Source organism: Anas acuta, chromosome 2 (assembly GCF_963932015.1).
Source record: "Anas acuta chromosome 2, bAnaAcu1.1, whole genome shotgun sequence".
NCBI lineage: Eukaryota > Metazoa > Chordata > Aves > Anseriformes > Anatidae > Anas > Anas acuta.
The window spans coordinates 38,441,774-38,463,180 of record NC_088980.1 but is presented as its reverse complement, the minus strand read 5'-3'; the positions used below and the strand labels follow the sequence as shown (position 1 = coordinate 38,463,180).

Sequence of the window (21,407 nt, the reverse complement as noted above, 5' to 3'; positions counted from 1 at the left end):
GTATAACATTACTGCTCTGCTAAATAGGGATGGGACTTGAGACCTATTGCCAACTGTTTATTATTATGTTAGTGACATTGGCCACTCACTACAAGAAAGATGTTGGAAACCTTAGGTTTAACCACTATACCATGGATACATACATATATATATATATATATATATGATAGTTTAACTTAAATCTGTTCGAAAAATATTAATGAAATCAGTAAAGTAAAAGCTAAAAATTGTCTAATTTCTGTCTACTTAAAGTAATAATAGCAATACTAACAGATTTGGGAAAGAAATAGTTTCTTAGCAATAAGGAATGATATCTTACATTATGCAGGATATTTTTCATCTTCAAACGGTTTTACAAGCATTAAATTTTCATCGGAGCTCTCTTGTAAGTAAGGCATTCCCCCCCCCCCCCCCCCCCCCCCCCCCATTTTTCTTTTTATTCCACTCAGATTCTTTATCTGAGTAAATATTCACATTTCATTATTTCACGTTTGATGGCAATAAACGTCCAATGGACCATCCATGGAATATGCAGATTACAACATTCAGAAAATGTTAAGTCTCATGTACTCTGGTCTCTTTAGACTTAACTTCATTTGCTGCTACAGAACCCATGCAGCAGCACCAATGCTTCCTACCATCTTGGGCGTGGAGACCACATGCTGTATCATGTCACCTCCATGCCCAGTCTCTTTCAGATCTTTCAGATCACATTGATGTGGCAGTTCATCAGTTTGTGCTATGCATCCAGGGCATGTAAAACACAATTGAGGTACTATACAGTGCTTACAGGTATAGGTTTTGTTTAAATTAGAGGATGTATAGGACACATATATATTCAGATTACACCTCAGCCTTTAAAGCAAACTTATTAAAAATAGACATGATATAAGCTAGTTTGAAATATAATAATAATAATGCTACAAAACACAGACTTGGAATACTTCCAAGGGTGAACATATTGGCTGTATAATTTTACAATATAAAATTAATCACATGTACAGCTGCAAGTAATATCAAGAGAGATAAGAACAACGTTTCCACAAAAATATTTTTGCCAGCTAGAATATTTATTTGTGGAGCTACATTTTTGGCTCTATTAACTAAGAAAGATTGGGCTTTCACATTCCTGAGGAACAGTGGAGGATATGCAGTGACAAACAGGCAGTATTTCAATATTTCAAACATCACATGGCTCACTCTGAAAATGCATAGATTCTGGTGCGTGCTCAATGTTCCTTCTGTTTCCCATGCCCTCCTCCCCACTCCACCTCCTTCTGGGACAATAAATAAATAAATAAATAAATAAATAAATCTTTCCTGACTCATGTTCTGGACTCATGTTTGGTTTGGTGTAGTGGCAGACTACTCTGTTCCACTGTATGGAACCTCAGCCTGTGGTATGAGGTAAGTAAAGAACCCCACCCTTCCTGACCCACCTATGTTTCCTTGTAATTTATGGGGTGCAGCTTCTCATACTGAGCTTTTAAATTTCAGTTTAACTTCATTAAGAACTAAGTCAAGTTCAGACCTTGTGTAAAATCCAACAACTTTCTCTGCAGTTGTATACTTCTTTACTTTTCTCTGCAGATGTACAATTCTGGTCATGATAATTATAACCAATAAATTTAAGTTAAAATATCAATACTAACTCTGTTTATCTGAAACAGCATGTTAACTTTGACCTATTTTCAAGGTATGTTACTGCAGCTGTTAGAACTTCTTGTAATATTTTAATATACATAGATAGATTTTGGTTTTAGCTGATCAATGACTTATTTTTCAATGGCTTTATTCTACAACTACCTTGCTGTATGATTTATGTTGTTGCTGAGTCACAAGGGAGAAAAGACCACTCACATTCCCATTTGTCAAACTGCAGACATTTATTCCTTACTTCCCTGCTATAGTCTTTGCAGAGAGACACTTTTTGGACAGCAAAAACCCTATCTGGTGCTGCCTGTCCCTTTTCTATGTCTGGCAATCTCTTATGATATGAAAGCACGTCCTAAATGAAGACACTGAAACATTTGATCCTCCAAAATTTTCAAATTGTAAATCAACTTCAATCCATAGACTTGACTGAATGTCAGGACTGAAGGTTAATAGTCACAAGAATTAAGTCAATTATAAATAATAATGTGCTACAACTTATAAATTGCATGCTGACTCATCAGTGATGATAACGCATAAACAATTTTGTATTTTTATATTGAAAACTGTCAGGAAGGCTTGTTTCTTATTATCAGATTTCCACACATGGAAGCATAAATAAAGACTTAAAAACAGGTTAAGCCAAGCAAACTCTCCTATTTTTTCTCTCTATTTATAAGACTCTGGCACCCCAGAGTCACCAGTTCTGAAAGAAATAGTTGAACCTCACACACTTTAATAACAATTGTTTTTTTTTTTTGTGATGTTGATTTTTATGTTATAAATGCACAAAACAAATACATAGTTTATCCTGAATGTAGATAACACTTAGAATACTTAATGGCATACAAGACTATTCAGTTTACGTGGGAACTATTTTAACAGCAGTTTCAACAGTGTGTAAAACAACAGAGAGCATCATAAGCACAGGGTATTCTGACACTGTTTATCAGAAAATGTTGCTATTGGAAAATGTTTTTAATGGAGAAAACTCAAAGATTGCATGACTGCAAAGACTGCATGAAGTATCTTGCAATGTGGTATTCATTGGTCATCAGACCAGTAGTTATTTTAGTATTTTAAAATAAATGTAAATATGAACTGGACTCTGATCTGCTGACTAAATCAGGAGGATCATATTCAAGTATATTTCCAGCCATGGTTTGATTATCAGAGAAGATATTATATTTATATTAAGTTGGTTACCTAGAAGCGCACATACCTAAAAAAAGCCCTCCTTATACACAGATTAACTAAATTCGTGGATACAAATTTGTCTTCTTTCTCAAAAATATCATATCTATCCCCAGCTGCATTTTGTGTTCTAATATATGATTTAGCTGAAATAGTGTAAAAATGAATGTTGCTAGATGACTCCTTTAAGTGTCATTTATTTCTAAGCTGTTTCAAACACATAAAGTATTCCAGTTAACTTAGTTAATAATTTCTATTGATGAAATTAGCTCAAGTTCCATCTATTTTTCAGATGTATTAAAAAAAAAAAAAAGACAAAAAAGTAGCCTTGCTTTTGACCACCCTATTTTGTTCTTCTCATCAACCCTCTTAAGAGAGTCACAATTCTGAGAATGTTACATAAGATCCTTCTGTAAAAGCAGAAAACAAACAAACAAAGAAACACAGATCTTAAACATAACTGGTTCCACTGTTTCCAGATGTGAGAGATTTGAGAGGAACTGTTAAGAGATTCTTAACACAAGTCCTGTGCAGTTATGAAGCATAGTCATATGATCTAGTTTAGACTTCCAAGGTGCATCCAAGAAGAATTAAAGATTAGGAATGAAAGAATCCCTCTGCAGTCAAAAGAGAGAACAACAGATTCTATGGCTCTATTTGTAAACAATTTAAACCAGTTAAATAAATAAATAAATAATAATAAATATCCATTTCGCCATACCTTTCAGAGCTTCTTTCATCAGTAAGGTTGACACAAAACTCGTCTTTAGTCATTTATGAGGAAGACATTAAGAAATTTCTTAGCTAAAAAGGGAGGAAGGCAGTTCTAAGGCATATCTATAGTAGAAAGAAGGACAACCACCTTATATGACCATTATACAGCTCACCAATTTAATTGATTCATTTCTTCTCTCACAGAAATAGTTTGAGAATACAGGATCAAGCATTTCTTTTAGGATACTTCAGCCAAATGCCTGAAATCGGAAACCATCGGTGCATAATCATTTAAGCAAATGTTTCTGAGTGTTATAAAAGGTGGTACTAAACTACTATAGATTGTTTGTGCTCACTGTTTTGCAAACTTTTAACGTGTTGATTTTTTATTTTTTTTTTAATAACAAAGCATACGGAACACATGTAAATGAATACCCCCATGAATACCTGAATCCCCCCATCTATTTATTGATTTATTTATTTATTAACACTGCCAGTCTTCAGCAATATTTACCAGTGGAGAAGAGGTCTGAAGCATGCTGAGATGTTACAATCAGCTTCATAAAACAGCTAGAAGAGATATTATTAATGCCTAGTTTTCACAAAGTTTCAGTGTCAGCTTGGCTTTATTGGATTTCAGAAAATTCATATAGGAGCTTAACTCAGGGGGGAGCAAGGCTTCACTTGTGGTTTGGCACCAAAAGTCACTCATTCTCCTTTCACATATTTACAACAGCCAAAGACAGATTTTTTTATCTGATACATTAATATATTTAGATATTAAATATTCAGCACTTGGCAAAATTAAGCAACAAAATAATACTTAGAAAAACAGTAAGAACAAAATATATATACAAAAAAACTTTCTAGATCTCTCTTCAATTGAATCCCATGATCACTGCCTATCAGAAATGACCAGTTCAAGTCTAGAGTCTAAAAGTTCACATTTCTTATTACCGAGTTTATCATTGGAGAACTCATGCTGACACTGTAATTCCCATGTGACACCTATGAAACCAGTGTATTATTTATGGAAATAAAAAGTCTCAGTACTTATAGTTAGCTTCGCAAACAAGTCAGCAACTGAACACTCCCACAACCTGAGGACAGCTCTCTCATACTTATCAAAAAGAATATCCCAACTCACATAAGCTGAGTCAAGGGCAGAATGGAATACAAACCATGACACCTCACTGTATTTTGAGTAGTTAAAATTTTGTTTTCAGTAGACTGAAAACAAATTCAGCAGTGCCTTAGAAAATTGAGTCAATACAAGTAAAAACCATTAATGACTCCTCATGTGCTTCTGAAGATTCACAAATGTGCCAGAATACAACATAGTAATCCTAAAGTTATGAAATAAAAAACATGTCAATATAGTAAAATATGTAAATTAGTTATTGTCACATTTTTATATTAAGCTTGTTTAACAGTCACTTCCCTATATGTTCTATCTCTAAATAAAAAGGTTTATGTCATTTTCTTTTCACTCTTAGTCTGAAGGCTGCATTATTGGAAGAACATTATGAAAAGTAGAAAGTATATTTTTACAGGAACTTTTTCCTCCCCTGGACATTTAGAAAATATTTAAAATAAAGTTCTGCTGACTGAGCATTACATTAATGTTATGGTGGATACACATTATGAGTAAAGATAGAATTCCTCTTCATAGTCACATTTTCATCATATTGTAGGTTGTTACAAATCCCTTGCCATGAATAATCCTCTTCATTTATTTGAAGGTCTGTAACTGAGAACATTCCAAGATTGGAAAAATGGAGCAATTTTCTATTTCTAATGCAAGATAATTTTCTGTGACCTAGATTGTCTAGTTCTTTGTTTTCTTCCTTCTAGTTTGTCACCAGTATAGTTTGAGCTGAAACATGTTCTGCTAGACTGGGTCTCATTCAAATATTTTTTACAAGAGTAATTTTGGAAATACAGGATAAGGATGGAAACACACTTCCCACATATGATAGTTACAGGAAGTAACTGTCCTACAGAAAGAATTAAGGGTGTAAAATATACCCATGGTGCAAAGGTTGTTTTTGATTGTGGTATACTCATACCTGTAATTTTGGTAGTAGTGTGTACTTGTGGAAATAAGATATATCCCTTATTCTTCTAACTTTTCTATTTCTCTTCAGCTGCAATTATCAAGTGCTTTAACACTATGCATAAGCAACTGAATTATTTACATGCTACTAGAGGTCCTGAAACAATTTTGATTATCATGGGTTTTCCTGAGCAAGAAAACAAATAAAAATAAGGCTTCTGAGAACTATTTTAATCTTAAGACATGAGAAGAATTGTATAATTGAGCCAAAATTCCAGATTATTAAATTGTGAAGTAATTGTAAATTCTTCAGTTAGTTCAGAGTAGCAGGTTTGTGTTTTCTCTTGTCGTCCCATTGTAACACCATATGCTTAATTCTAGGTATAAGTACAAGCTCATTCTGTAAGCATTATAGATTTAAAGACAACAAACCCTTAGAATAGCAGCACTGGCAGAAAGAAACAGAACTTCTGCAGACATGATGTGTTTTATTCCTGGGGATGCTTTTACTTTCTTACAGAGAAGAGCTCTTAGTTCTTGTCCCTTAATCCCAGCCCATAGGCCTGAAACTCATGCAGAACAGCACCTCTGTCCCTTTCCTGTCAGGTGCCCAACCTGTCAATGTAATTACCAGCCCTGATGTCGATTTATTAATCATATATTAATCTGGCACATGAACTTCTGAAACAAGGGATGAATTGGTGCTTCTCCACAGAAAAACGGGATGTCATATAGTTGGACTGTCTATCTGGAGAGCATTTGCAACTTTGCTCCCTCAACCCAACAGATATTTCTGTGCCATGTGGCCAAAGATGACACTGTTTTGACACTGTTTAATGTATCAGAGAAGATATTTGTAAGGTGCCTCGAGCAACATAGATTCTTTTCTTTTTTCTTTTTTTTTTTTTTCCCCACAACCTGTATACTCACTGCTGTGCTTTACTGACACAAACTTTGCTTCCCAAGCCTGAAAAAAACTATCAGCAAGGACCTGCTTTCAAGATCAAGCTATTCTATTATTATATTTAGTGCATTGTACCATTCACAAACTCTCCTAGGTAGCTGAAAATTAGCAATGATAAATGAACACCAAAACATTCAAGTGCTATGCAAACTACTGCAACATGCCAAGCATTTAAACAGATGAAATAAAATCCCCGTGCTGCTCATAACACTATGTTAAACTTCAATAGCTGAAAATAGAAAAACCTAAGAAACACCATTACAAAGATTTTCTCATTAACTTTACTTTAGAGAAATATTTTTATTAGAGTAATTACTGTGTGCATTTAATTAATTAGGAGCAATATATTTTATTTACTTCTAACTGTTATAAATGTTAAGAGACAATACTTTCATACCAGAAACATAAAAACCTGTTTTTTTTCCTTCATTTTGGCTTATCTTAGATACTCAGTCCAAACTAAAACAGGGTGTGTAAAGGTGGCAGAATATGTCTCCTATCCTTTTATTGTACTCCTGGAAGTATTTTTTTTTTTTTTTGACAGTTCATAGAAAATGACATAACAGCCATAGCAGACTGAGGAAAAAATAATATTACTGCAATTTCCCCAATTAATTCTAACCTCTTTGCTTTACTTGTAATTATTTCACTCATCTCCCAAAACTTAGCTTATTAAGATCTATCCATCATGGTGTCGGTCATACAGTATTTCTGTCACTGAGCTTTCTGGCTTTTGTCTTTCTTCTATTCAGACTCTGCCTACAGAGAATTCATAAAAAGGAAAAGTGTTTTAAAAAGATGAATAAGGGTTAAAGGTGAATGAATTACTATAACTCCAGATTTATTTATTTATTTATATGGCTAATAATTCCCTGAACTTGGTCTCCTGCTTTCCTGGAAAAGACACTCCTTGTACTAATCACTTGTCACCTGTAAGACTATCAATTGGACAATTAGCTATAATTTGCACCTTACATAATGATGCATATAGCAGCTGTTTTTCTCTTTCCCTACTCCGTTGTGTTCACTGGAATAAATCTTCACAATTATTGTGAGTGATTATACCTATTTATATAAAGTGTTTACAACAGCATTCAGTTATATTGCAGGTGAGATGCATACCACATCAGGTTATGACTATTTATCTCTAACACACACACACACACAAAAAAAGAAATAAATAAATTAAAATTATTCACCACAAAGGACACAAACAGAAGGCCTGCAGTTAACCTGACAGTTCTAGCAATCATTCCCTGAAGACTCTACTTAGCAGAATGATGAATACGTGAACTAGTTCTCCTAACTAAAATGTGCTTTATTCTGTGATTAAGCATGCTACCACCTGCATATATGATTGTATATCTCTAATGTGAAATACAAAATGTTGAAAGGTCCACATATATATATATATATATTTTTTTTTTCCTGAAGATACCGTTGGGGTCAAGAGAAAGCATCTCTCTAATATGTGATTATTCCATTTAGTTAGGCTAAAAGGGGGGAAAAATAAAAAGACAATTCAGACAGCTCCAACTAAATGCAGGGAACAAAATCTCTATGCGTCTCCAAGAGTTACTACTCTCGATTACTAGAGTTACTATCAACTTCAGTTATTAGCACTGAGTTGCGACTGAAACCAAAACTCTAGGTCTCCATCTGGCTCCTGCTCCTAGCAATACGAAAACATCTCGACAGATGCCTGTTTTATTTGCATAAGAATTCTGACTAATGAGTTAAAATGTCTGCAGTAATTTACACCTGTCCATTCTGACTTCTCTTGCTGATTGCATCCTGGAAGTAAACAGTGTTAGTTTAGCTCCAGGCATGGGGCAGTGAATTACAGCAACTCCATATTGCTTCCCAAGTAGCTGATCTATCCCTGCAGCAGAGGCAGCTACCTGGAGCAGCTCAGCAGCTGTTTGGTCAGATCCATCCACCCCCACAGTGGGAGCAGGAACATCTGGAGAGGGGCAGGACAGGCAGTGAACATGAGAATCACAGCAGTCTCTCCCACCCGCTCAAGGGAGCTGGCAAATTAAGCTCCAGGCTGAGGTATTTCTTCTGCCTACAGCCTTGTAGATCTTTGCTAATCTCTCCTGTCACTGTAGAAGCAACTGGATTATCTGCAGTGTTGCTTGAATTCAGGTACACTTATTGGCTCTTGCTACAATGCATTTTAAATATTCTACAGAGGCTTATCTGAAAACAAAATCCAATGTGAAGGACAGAAGGTGGACATTGCAGGCCAATGAGTGACAGAAAATGAGATACCATTTTTAAAATTACTGTATAAATTGTCCAGGGTTAATAAGAAAAACAAACAAACAAACAAAACAAAACAAAAAATCTACTAATAAGTCATGCAACAAACACAAGTTCCAGAAAAAAACAGGAACAGTTAATGCCATTAATAGCCTTCAAGTGCTCTGAAAACTTAGAGAAAAACAAAACACAACAAAAATAAAAAACTAAGATCTCATTTTCTATATATTATACAAATTAAGAATATTGTTGTTCATAGATTCTAAAACACAGTTAAAAAATAGAAGAAAGTTTACAAGCGACAACAGAGAAACAATTCCTGATATATTTAAAATATACCTCCATCAGTTTTTAGTCTGCATTATTTTCCAACCCATTATAAGAAACTGGAAGAGTGCTGAACTGAACCGGAGGTGGTGGGGAAAAAAAAAAAGTATTTCAGACATTCTATATGTAAATTTATGGAAAACAAAGATCATATGCTATCCAGTCATCCATGCACAGACAAAATAAGTTAAAACAAAACACAGACACCCACCCCCCACTCCATCCCCTTCCACCCCCAACCCCCCAAATCCTGTAATCCTGTTCCTCCTTCCCTTTATTTCCCTTTTTTCCCCTCATTTTTTTTTAATATATGATTCAAGTTGCTATAGTCATTTTTTTTTTTTTTTTTTAGTATTTTTTCACCATGTCAGCTACTTATTTCTTAGTTGCTTCCTTCCCCCACATGCATTAGCTAGAATCAACATGTCAAAATGAAGATTTTTAATTCTTTGGTTTTAGTGGCTAAACATTTACTAAGAAAATACTGGAGACACATTGACACCCAAGACTACCAGGATAGCTTTCCATCATATAACTAAGGAGGACCACAACTCCTGAGAAGACAATACATTTAATACTCTCATGACCATACTCATTTACAGTAGCATTTCCTGTGCTATATTCTGAACAGAATTCAAGCTTCCCACAGTGCTACTGCCATTTAGTTCATTCCAAAGCTCTACCCCACTGTTCACTCAGCAATCCCACCAGTCAATCACAATGTCTTTAGCAGCTGCTCCATCCTTTTCTCTTTCTTGGCTAAATATGACCTGTATACTTTACCACACAACACTACACCCTCCTCTGCAAATCAATTGTAGCTTCAGTTCATACTGTAAGTAAAATTTATGAACTCGATTATTTACTTAAGGTCACTTATAACTTATTTTTTCTAAAGATTTTTAATACATTTTAAAGGAGGATAGTCTGTTTTTTTTTTCAAAATTAATATCTGTCACATGGATACTGGCTGCAGATTCAAAAATAATTATTTGTAGTTTATAATGAATTTGAAGATAAAAATCACAGATTCAAAGACAGAAAAGTGACAAATTCTTATATGGATCTCAAAGCCATTGAAAATACTTGGATGTAAATCCTACCAGTTGAAATTTTGGAAAAGGCTTTTACCACACTTCTAAGCGTGCAGAGAATAAATCCTCAAGCTTTTGCCTCAAAATGCACTACAGTGAGGTCACATAGTTGATGTCTGCCTACCTGCCTTCTCCTTAGAGAAGTATTCCATCTAGTACAATGCAACATATGTCTACTGCACTATATAACCATATGTCTATAGTACAGTGATACAGTACAATTGCAAGGCATATGTCTGTCTAGTTCCAGGCAAGAATTTGTTGCTCGAACAGATGTAGGGAGTGTAGTATGCTCTAACCACTGTCACATCCATAATCTTCAAGGTAGTATTGGAAGAGCCAAAATCTTCTGCTGAATTTGAGAAAACTCAAACAAATGTGCAGTTCAACCTCTTACATCAACGTCTCTTAGCTATACTTTTCCATATACTTATTGAAATGGCTAACGCTTTTCCATAAGGTCAGGTTTCAAGAGGTACATGCTTCCCTCTGCTCTTGAGGTGAAAAGAAAATGTCCAAACTCCTAGTCGTTATTACTGCCTACAGATTGACTAGCATCATAACCTTTCAGCTCAATAAAGAACAAATCCAGTTTAGTAAATGCAATGACTGTCCAATCACCTCATAAGCTTAATCCATATATTAAGAACAAAGTCATAGATTATGATATTGTGTATTTCCATCTGGAGCTTTAAAAATAAAATAAAATAAAATCAACTTATTGCTGATATACTATTTATATTGTCTTGTTAAAGTTCTTTTACCCACCAAAGAAGTTGTTCAATGTTCCATAGAGAATCTTGTTTTCCTTACAAAGTTATTTCCATCTAAAACAACGCAGTATTCCCATTATATTTCTTATCATTGCTAATTCCAAGATGCAAGAAAAGACACAATTTAAGTATACTTATCACAGGATTCATCTGACATTTAAGAAAACAACACAACAACAAAAACCACAAACTATTTGCATTAGGACAATTTTGGGATTCTAAAAATCAAATAAATGACAAAATGACTGAGTTATAAGCTCTCTTTTATACATTTGGAATAAGAAAGTATGTCTAGTCACGTACCAGAAGTTATTGAGAGAGATGGAAGGCAAAATGAAAAGGGCACAAAACAAAAGCTGTAGTACTAAGTATTACATCCATGATGTCCAGATAAATCTCTCTCTATTTCTGTTATTTTAACTTAAAGAAAAAGCAAAATAACCCTAGCAACTTGCAGCCTTTGAAAGTCCTAAGAGCCAGAATCTAGACTCCTAGCAGTCATAACTAATGCCTGGAGAAAAACTGATCTCAGTGCAGACACACTGGAAGTTTTTCTCTCTTCATTAGGGAACAATTACAGCTTTGTATAATAAATGTCTCAAAACTGTCTCATCTTCCCAAAGGAAATACATTTAAACAGTGCAAATTGCTTTCTTTATTGTTAACAAGATCTCTTACATTAATTTTTCTTTATGGTAAAATTAAAAAGTAATGATTAAAGGCCATTATTGAAGAAATGTTACATCATGTCATGATTTTTTTTTTTTCCCTAGCCAGCAAAGGCCTAACCCAGACTCAGTGCATGAACATCCTTACATTTTTATTAGCGATCCTTTTATTAAAAGAAATAAAGTTATGGAATCATTTTGTGACAACAGATTTTCCTTTTTTTTTTCCCCCCACCCATTTGTTGGATCTATAAATAATTTTCTCTATTAAAAGGTGTGCTAGATTCTTTTAACTCTTTTTTTTTAAATACTGTGAATTATAAAAGAGTATTTCCTGTTCAGTTGTTAAAAGTATATAAATTGATATTATCCGAAAGACAGACAAGTTTTAGTATTTCTGTTTTGCAGTAAGCACTAAGGAAAAGATTTGTACTTAGTGCATAAATACTTTTAGAATGTCTTCACTAGAAAAATTAAGAATAGTTAAGGGCATAATTAAAAAGTTCAATCAAGATCTTGGGCCAGACTCCTCACTCATTTACCTAGGTACAATGTCATTGAATTCAGGGGGATACAGCTCCAGCCACTCTAAGAAAGAGATGGATTTTAGTTGTGAACACGTTAAAAGCTATTGGCAAGGATGTGCAAAATCCATGGTAAAACTTGTACCTGAACACTTCTCATGGAAGTCAAAATTTCAAATATCACCAGAATAAATTTCTAATGACCAATAATTCCTCCCTTTACTTGAAAAGAGGCAAATCATCTCAACATCACAAGATAATGTACCACATTTCTTAAAACAAGTCCTTCGTCTAAGTGTTTTTTCCATAATACAATTGTCTTTGGCTGTTCTTGAAATGATTGAAATGATGACCAGCATTAAGTTTAGGGATGCTCAGAAGATATTTAAAGTTGACCTCAATGTTGAATACACCAGTATTTTAAGAATAACACCTGCTCCAAAGCTTCTGAATGCATTCCTTGGAAACAGAGGGATCCTGAAGCACTTAGCAAAGAGAAACTCCAAAAGAATGTTCTTATACTGTCAAGGAAGTCTCTCTTCTGTCTGTAGTTGAGAATGTTTTGTTTGTTTCTTTATTTCTTCTCCTTTTCCTTTCTTTCTCCCTGCCCCCTATTCTTATTTTCACTATTTATTTATTTATTTTTAGATTGAGTGAGCAGGAAAAAGCATTACTTTGGGAGAGAGTTGTTCCTTAGTTGTTCTTTATTCATGGTCATTTTAATACATCATGATAAATTAAACTAGCTTGTAAAAACTGCTACTCTTGTAGCAATTGTTTACCTTTTTCAGGACACAGATAATGCAATACAAGTAACATATATTTCTTTTTAAAAAAATGCATTACATCAGAACAGAATCTATTTCCAGACCTATTATACATTCATGTATATATACCATATTTGGTAAGGAGTCCACCTGTGCTTGATGCAATATTTTTAGTCTATTTCTATTGTTCTTTTGCTCTGAACTCTACTCTGAACACATTTACTTTATACTCAAAGAGAATGGGAATGCATAAACAAAATATAAACAGAATAAAATATATGTTGAATGCAAAAATGCAATATTAAAATAAGATAATATTATTTCCATATTTATCAGAGAAGAAAATAGTGCCATACATTTAGAACAGGAAAAAATAAATAGATTTACAGAGTAACTAACTCTAGTTGGAATTCTGAAAAATCTTATAAGGTTTGAAACCCCCTAAAGAGTTTCTTCTGTAATCCATTAACAAAGTAATATTCATTCAAATATATGTCACTTCAAACACACAATGCAGCAAGAGCAAAACTGAATGTCAGTTTTATTAGGCTTATATATAAAATCCCACTCAGAAATAATACTGAGGATAATATTCTTGTATTATTCAGGAAAAAAAAATAAAATCCCTTGTTTAATGACCCTTCCACAATTACATTTCTAATGTTCATCTTGAATTCAAATACAGATTTTATATTTATATCTGAAACAAAATGTATGCTACTACTCTAACTTTCTTTTAATAAACATTAACCTTAGACTTAAAGGTAAGGTAGTTCACTTAATGAATTACACAGCTTTCTGAATGCATGTCCTGCAGTGATATTTTTCTAACTTTCTATCTGTGAAAGGAGAGACCACTACCTGACAATACAAATGCATTAATATTTTCTCCAGCAATAACATACTAATTGAATAAAACATATTCTTTAAAATTTAAAATCATAAATCACTGTAACTCAGATTTTAATTTTTAAATAGCACCTGCACAATTGTTTTATTGAACTAGTTCCTTAATACAAGAACTACTTAAGAAATATGGTCTTAAGATACCTCTAAATCTCTTCACAATTCAGTCTTTAATGTCCAACTTCAGCTGAAGTTAGAATCTGAAGTTACCATGAGCAAAAATCATCCAAAATAAGTCTTAGATTATGAGTTCTTCAGCCCCAACACTTGTGCAGACAGAAGAGGAACATATTTTTTGAGTAGCTGCTTAGTCTAGTTTCTGGTACTTTCAGTGAAGAGCAACAGCACAACACAGATTCCAACATCTGACACTGGGTTCTATTCAAAATCTTTTTTTTTTTTTTTTTTTTTAAGTAACGGGGCTACAGTGAGATACACCATGGATTGTGTCTTACAGAAAGAAAAGTATTTGCTTTCTTTGTGCTTTGGGCAAAACACAAGAACGATCTTTTCCTGCATTGACAGCATATTTTTGTAGTGACAAATATATGATTTGTTCAAAACAAAACATTATTTTACCTGTCCAAGAATATAAGCAACAGGGCAGAGTAGTCTGCTTAAGAAAAGAACAAACAAATGTTTAGGGAATAATAGCTTTGGAAATTTCCCTCATGCCAACTAATTGCATCTGTGTCAGAAAGAACTAGACCATCTTTCACTACACCTCCACTCCTTCAGAGTGAGAGGGGACAGACAGCTCAGCAGCTTTTCCACTGTCACCATTTGGAAGCCTTTGGCATTAATCAATGATTTTCATAGTTCAAGTCTTTCATTTGTCTGGTGACTCTTTTTTTTTTTTTTTTGGTGAACCACTCTAATCATAGATTTTGATCAATAACGTCCTCCACTGGAAAGTTCAACTGTTGTTGAAACTTCAACTTCCCTACACTTGACACTGTTTCAATTCCTTCCATTCATTTGGTAGAAAACTCCTAGGTAGCACTAGTAACACTCCTAGGTAGCACTAGTCAAGAAGTGGCCTCTGAATTTCTTATAATAATGATGTTATGATTAAGTATCATATTGTCTAGTCTAGAGATTTGATTACAGAGTATTGGAAAATGTCTATATCTTGTGTCAACATGGCAGATATTAGCCTTTTTTTTTTTTTTTAATAATTTATTTTTAATGAGATAGAAATCAAATGACGGGGAAGAAGAGAAGGAGGAAGGAATGTAAATGAGCTGCAATCTGGGAATATCATCATATACACCAGCTTTTAGTTCTGTACCAACCATGGTTTATTCAAAAGAGACAATGTGGTGGAAACCCACAGTGATGGTGGAAACACACCAACACCACTTTTGATATACTTAATTTGTATGTTACCATCAAGTACCTTTCAAGCCCTCCTAGGGTTGACTAAAGCAACTGGAAAACTGAAACTATGTAATTGGTAAGGACATAAACGTATTATGAAAATTGCTGTTCATTTGCAAAGTTCCACTATTTTATCTCTGAGTAAATTTTCAATTGGAAAACAAAATGGAACTTAGAAGTCATTCTACAAATATGGAATTATCAAATTTATCACCACTGACAGTGAGTAAGAAGGAATTAACTCAGCATGATCGTATTATAGTTATCATATTAAATTATTATAATAAGGATGTGGAAGTACACAATTTGGAAACTGAATATATTTGATAGACAAGAGATAATTATAGAACTTCAGTCATTTTATAGTATAACCATATACAAAATCACTATTAGTTTACATATATTTATACATACAAAATGATCAAGTCATCTGTTAGCTTTGCTCACTGAGAAAGCATCACAAATTTGCAGAAACAACCACCTCTTGTGTGGATTTACCTACTTAAATAATACATAGGGATTATATATACATATAAAATGCACACACATACAAACGTTAAAATGTAATAGAGAATTTCATACCATGCAACCATTTCTGAATGGTTTTCTTAACCTAAATTAGGATGAGAATCCTAAATTTTCCATTCAAGTTTTAATTATTAATTTCAGACATTTACAAGCATAATATTTTGAGTTTTAATTATAACCATATACATGACATATTTGAACACTTGAAAACAGTATTTTGTATGGTAAATCTGGAAAAAAAATAAACATATATATATTTATATAAAAAAAAACTATCCATTTGATAGTGTGGTTTGTTTGTTTTCTTTTCCTTAGAGAGCAATTACCACATAAACCCCTTTCTAACAGAAGGGGCAAAAAACATTTAGATGATCTTGTGGTTAGTTATCAAGGGAAAAAAAAAAAAAAAATAGCCCTTTGAGAAAACATTGACTTCAACTCCAATGTCAGGAACACAAAAAATAGTTCAGAGTTGTAAGAAGGTGAAATTATAATAGCACATAAACAGATCCATGAGCTCTGCCATGAAAATCCAGATATATAGATCCTTAATATTGTTCTACCAGGTACGCAATGCAGGTAATGGCAACTTTGCAGATGTAGATCTCTGTGACATCCTGAATATCCAGGAGTTAACTCCAACATTAATCTTTGTCTAGCACTGTTTTGACATGTAAAACATATGTATTTGTAATATGTGTATAACAATATAAAACAACTGCTCTGAGAATTCTGGACAGATGAAATAACTGTCAAACAGTTCCGTTATCTAGGCTTTTTTTGATATCTGCAGTTTTTAAATAATGCCATTTATAACTGCTAATTAGATAGCAATAGGAAAATTGAATTATTTGAATGAATTTTTGAAAAGTTCTGTAGAAAGCAAAGAATATTTTCTAATATTATCTGGAATCCTTTCTTGCACCGTTGCCCAGAATTAGAATTATCCCTCTTCTGGATTAAAGATGCATTGGTGGATTAGTCTATCACTGATGACAACATAATATATCCTTCCCAGAGGCTTAAAATGAAAGGAGGTCTGTTAACTACAGACTATGTTAAAACAAAACAAAAAGCCTTTTGACACAAAACTGTATTTTAACACTAAATATCATTGTGTGGAAGGTCAAAGCAGTTTATGAAAAAGTCCCAGGTTGAGTGCCATTTATCCTTATGCCATATATTCCTTTCATAGTCTATATCACCTATAAAACTAGTAAAACATGGGACAGAATCCTGTGAGGATTAGCCATCATTATTACTCTTAGCTTTAGCCACCTGAACAACCTCAGTACTACCACCAAGACAATTTAAATGAAAACAAAATGTGTTTTGTTGTTTCCTCCTGATGCTCATATAAGTATATAATTTTTGCAAAACTACTTTTCTTTATTTGAAAATATATAAAATAAATAAATCTTGTCACTTAAAGAATACATATTTTTATATTTAAATCCATCTGTTTCACAGAAAAAAACCATATCAAAGCAATAAAGGAGATGAACTGTTTCTGAAGATTTTAAATGTAATTATGATGTAAATTGATTTGCATAACTTCATTTCAAAAAAAGACTTTAGGAATATTAAGTTGATTCTTTTTTTTTTTTACCCTAGCCCTCTAAAAGAGATGTTATTAAGTAGATTCAGAGTCACATTGATTTTCCACAGAATAGTGTCATCCTCCACAACTTCTATTATCTTTATTATGTCTGATTGTGTAGTTAACAAGAAGTCTTCCTTTGTGAACTTCTGTGAATATTTCACGTGTGAATAGTTACACAATAGTTACAAGTTCTAGATTAAGCTTGTTTAATATTTATGCCATATTTTGAATTTCTACTTACAAAGCAACAAGTAACTGCCTATAATAAAAACATGATGTGTTATATTTTTCTTGAGGTACATAAATACCTAATTATATTATTTTTCCAATACAATATATATATATATATATATATATATATACAAAAAGTAGATCAGTTATTAACATTACAGATTTCTAAGGACAATGGGCCCTGTTTTCTGTTGCTTAAGAAAAGATTGGCCCAGCTGACACTATGAAGATTGGTGGAATTATTGCTTAAAGAAAGCAGTTAAATTTGCTCATAGAAATGAGCTAAGTGATAAACTTTCTTCCACACTTCTCCATTTGTGTCACTGAGAACACAAAGACTAGACTTTTCTAATTTTTTGTTGTTGTTGAAGTAAAACAGCTACACATCATCATTAATGTTGTTTGTTCAATTGGATCTTTTTAGAAGTAAAGGGAATTGGTGAAATGTTTGTGTGTACAGCTCACAGGCTCTGTCCTTTGAAATGAAGCCATTGAGAGGGGGGAGGATCCTGAGCACAAAGCAGGGAAGAACTACTTTTCTGGCAAATAACAGTATCAGCAACAAAACTCGTATTAGAGTGTCATGCTTCAGTATGCAGAAAATAATACCCATATGATTTAGAGAAATAAAAAAAGTGGAGATGTGAAGGGAAAGGACTTCGAGTAGTGTATTTAAAGGAATTTAAAGGTACATCTAAGTAGTCTTAAGAGGGATTGCTTTATAATCAAGTACCAATTACATACACCCTGAATCACAATTAGCTACATGTCCTCAGACTAGCAGAGCAGTTGTAACACAGTTCTATGTTTCTCTGCAATTGATTTCAGTGACCACATATTTTCTTGATACTTTACAACTCATCAATAGCTCAGTGTCTTAATCACACCCTAACCACTGAGAAAATGCCAAGAGACACATAAACAATAAGGTACCAAAACAGTTAGATCAGAACGTTTTCAGTCAGGAAAGTGCTGAGAGTAATTCAAAACCACTGTTTGTTTTTTCTTTTACTTTGGATCTCTAGATTTATTTGTTTAAAAGTAATCTTCCAAAGTCCAATATTTCTTTAATAAAAAAAAAAAAAAAAAAAAAAAAAAAAGCCCCATTAAAGAAGCAGCAAAACTCAAGACAGACAACTTCTAACCCTACGGCAAGCCAACTTCCCGCAGCGGAGGCAGCTCCTTGCCGGGGAGCCGCTGAGCGCGACCAAGCAGAGCGCTGCGGGCGGAGCAGGGCGCGGTGGGGCGCGGAGAGGCGCTGCTGCCCCGCCGGGCCCTGTCCGCGGTGCTGCAGCCGAACACTGCCGCTGAAGGGCTGTTCCGTGCTTTCTTTCTCAACAGCCTCCTGCAGCTCCTGCTGTGCAGCTGCTGAACCTCTTCTACAGGGAGTCGGCTTTCAGGGTGATGTTTGGGGGGGGGGAGGGTGAGGAGGGAGGAGAGGGAAAAAAAATCCTCTAACCTCCTGACAGAGCCCTGCCCAGGTTCTGAAACCTGTTTTTTCCCCGCAGCCTCTCCGGTGCCCAGGAGGAGAAGCCCCAGCCCAGAACATAACTTTCCTACAGCGATCCCAGCTCCAGCTGCAGCTCGGCTGCCGGCACCAGCCCCCACGCAGGGGGCCGGGAGGAGAAAGGACCGAGCATCCTCCTCACCTGAAAAGCTGAGGATAAGCCAGGCGGGAGAGTAGGAGAGGCTAGGAGCTGCCTAGCCTCACTCTCCTCCTTGCAGACTACTGGTACCAAGAAAACCCCTTCCGAAGAGGCAGAAGGCTCCTATCATCCGATGGGAGGCAGGAGGCTCCCATTGTACAAACGGTGCCCTCCCTACAGCCCCTTTCCTGAGCCCGCTGCCCCAGCCCGGACTCACGTGTGCCGTCAAACCGGGTGGCGATGGTGTCAAGGAAGGTGTTCTGGGGTGCCAGTAATCCCTTCATAACCGGCATTTTTCCAGCGCGGTGCGAGGTTCCCCATCAAAGTTTGCCTACGAGGGTGGTTCGAGAAGAAAGTGCAGAGGGCGCCCGGGGGAAGAGAGGAAGGAGGCGGAGGGAGGGAGAAAAGGATGGGGAGAGAGGGAGGGGGAGGAGGATGGGGATGCCGCCGCCGCCGCGCCGCCCCCGGCGCCGGGAGTCCCCCGCTCGGCAGCTCCCGGTCCCGCCGGCCCCCGCAGCCGGGCGGGGCGACCACGGAGCCCCCCGGGCACCGCCCGGGTCCCCTCTCCTCGCCTCCCGCAGAGAGGCCGCGGGAAGAAGGGCTGAGGATGGGGGAAGAGCAACCTGCATCCACCTGCGACTGGAGCACCGCAGGAAGAGCCGCCGCCCCGGCGCTGCCGAGCCTTCCTCCGGGCCTCAGCCCGGCCTGAACCGTCCGGTTCTCAGCTCTAGCAGACAAGGCGGGGGGGAAGGCTAGGCTTCAAGCATGAGCACCCCGCTTTCTGAGTAATATCATCACAGGATAATACTTAGAACCTTACTTTGCTAAAAGGAGAAAGGCGGCATTGACACGTATAGCCCCTGGAGGTGTCCATTAGAGAGGAAACTAGAACATGGAGACTGTTTTATCAGGCATGTATGTGGTCTAAGTCATGTGTACGTTGAGACTTTTTATTAAAATATGGGGATAGGCTTTTTCAGAGTTGTTGTGTGTATTTCCTCAATCATGGTTTAGAAATTCCTCCCTAAAAAATAAATAAATTCCAGGAAGGAATATACTCCTTTTTGTGACCAGAGAGAATGGAGACATAGCCCAGAAGGTCTAATGGGTAAAGTCGAGGGAGAGGAAAGGAGGACATACAAAAATAAAAGTTAAGCACCAGACACACAAACTGATTCCACAGCAATGAGTGATTTCCTCAGGCTGATACCATGATACCCGATAATATGCCAAGGTACAGTGCTAGCTACTACAGTAAGTGTAGGTAAGGTAAGTGTAGGTAACCTTTTTAAGGTAAAAAGGTTTCTCCTCATGCTTTCAGGACCCCAAGAGCCTGGAAAGAACATATGAGAACACACTCCCTACTCTACAGACTCAATGTGCATTGCAAATTGCATGTTGGTCTTTTTGCTGTTTTACGGTATTGCTATTTTTATTTATGCTCTTTCAGATTTGATTATTCTCCCTTTCTCCTATTGGGACTAATTCCCACTATTCAGCATAAGCATTCAGCATAGAGAGAGACAGACAGAGACAGACAATGACAGACAAAAAGGTCTTCCTTTTATAACAGATTAAAACAAACAAACAAAAAAAGGCACCTAAGAAACCACCACCACCACCTTGGAAAATGCTATAAAATCCATACATCAAAGCCTACCCATGGTAAACCCACCTTGGCTTTGAAGAACACCATACTATTTTACTGAAATCACATGAATATCTCTAAATAACCTTGTACTGGAAGTCTGCATGAAATAGTTAATCAAGAGCTCTCAGCTCAGTTTTCAGCTGTGGCATATAAGAATGAAGACTGCCTTATAGTCTTATAGTCACTATTACTGTGGAATTCTTCAAACTCTCACATTAGTAGCAATTTCTTAATTAAATAATTAGCTTCATATTCATGGCAGGCTTCAGGCTTTTACTTTCATTAGAATTACTAGTTTTCTCCTTAAAATTATTTTTAATAGTGAAAAATAAAACTAACAATTACTGCCATTCAAAAACATTTTTACGTCCTGCAGTTCTCCATAAGCAGAGCTCTGATATTAATTTATCTTTGTAGCTTGCCACTTAATCTCACTGTCAGGTACCACACTACTAGTATCTAG

General features: G+C 35.5%; 1 protein-coding gene across 1 annotated transcript in view; it reads right to left on the bottom strand.

Moving 5' to 3' along the window:
- The window catches only part of KCNH8 (potassium voltage-gated channel subfamily H member 8), a 181,283-nt gene extending 161,157 nt beyond the window's left edge, over window positions 1–20,126 (bottom strand). Inside the window, exon 1 of the mRNA XM_068674337.1 lies at window positions 19,511–20,126. Within this exon, the coding sequence (XP_068530438.1) occupies window positions 19,511–19,586 (76 nt within the window). The 5' untranslated portion in view covers window positions 19,587–20,126. The remainder of the gene's footprint in view (window positions 1–19,510) is intronic.
- Between the last annotated feature and the right edge of the window lie 1,281 nt (window positions 20,127–21,407).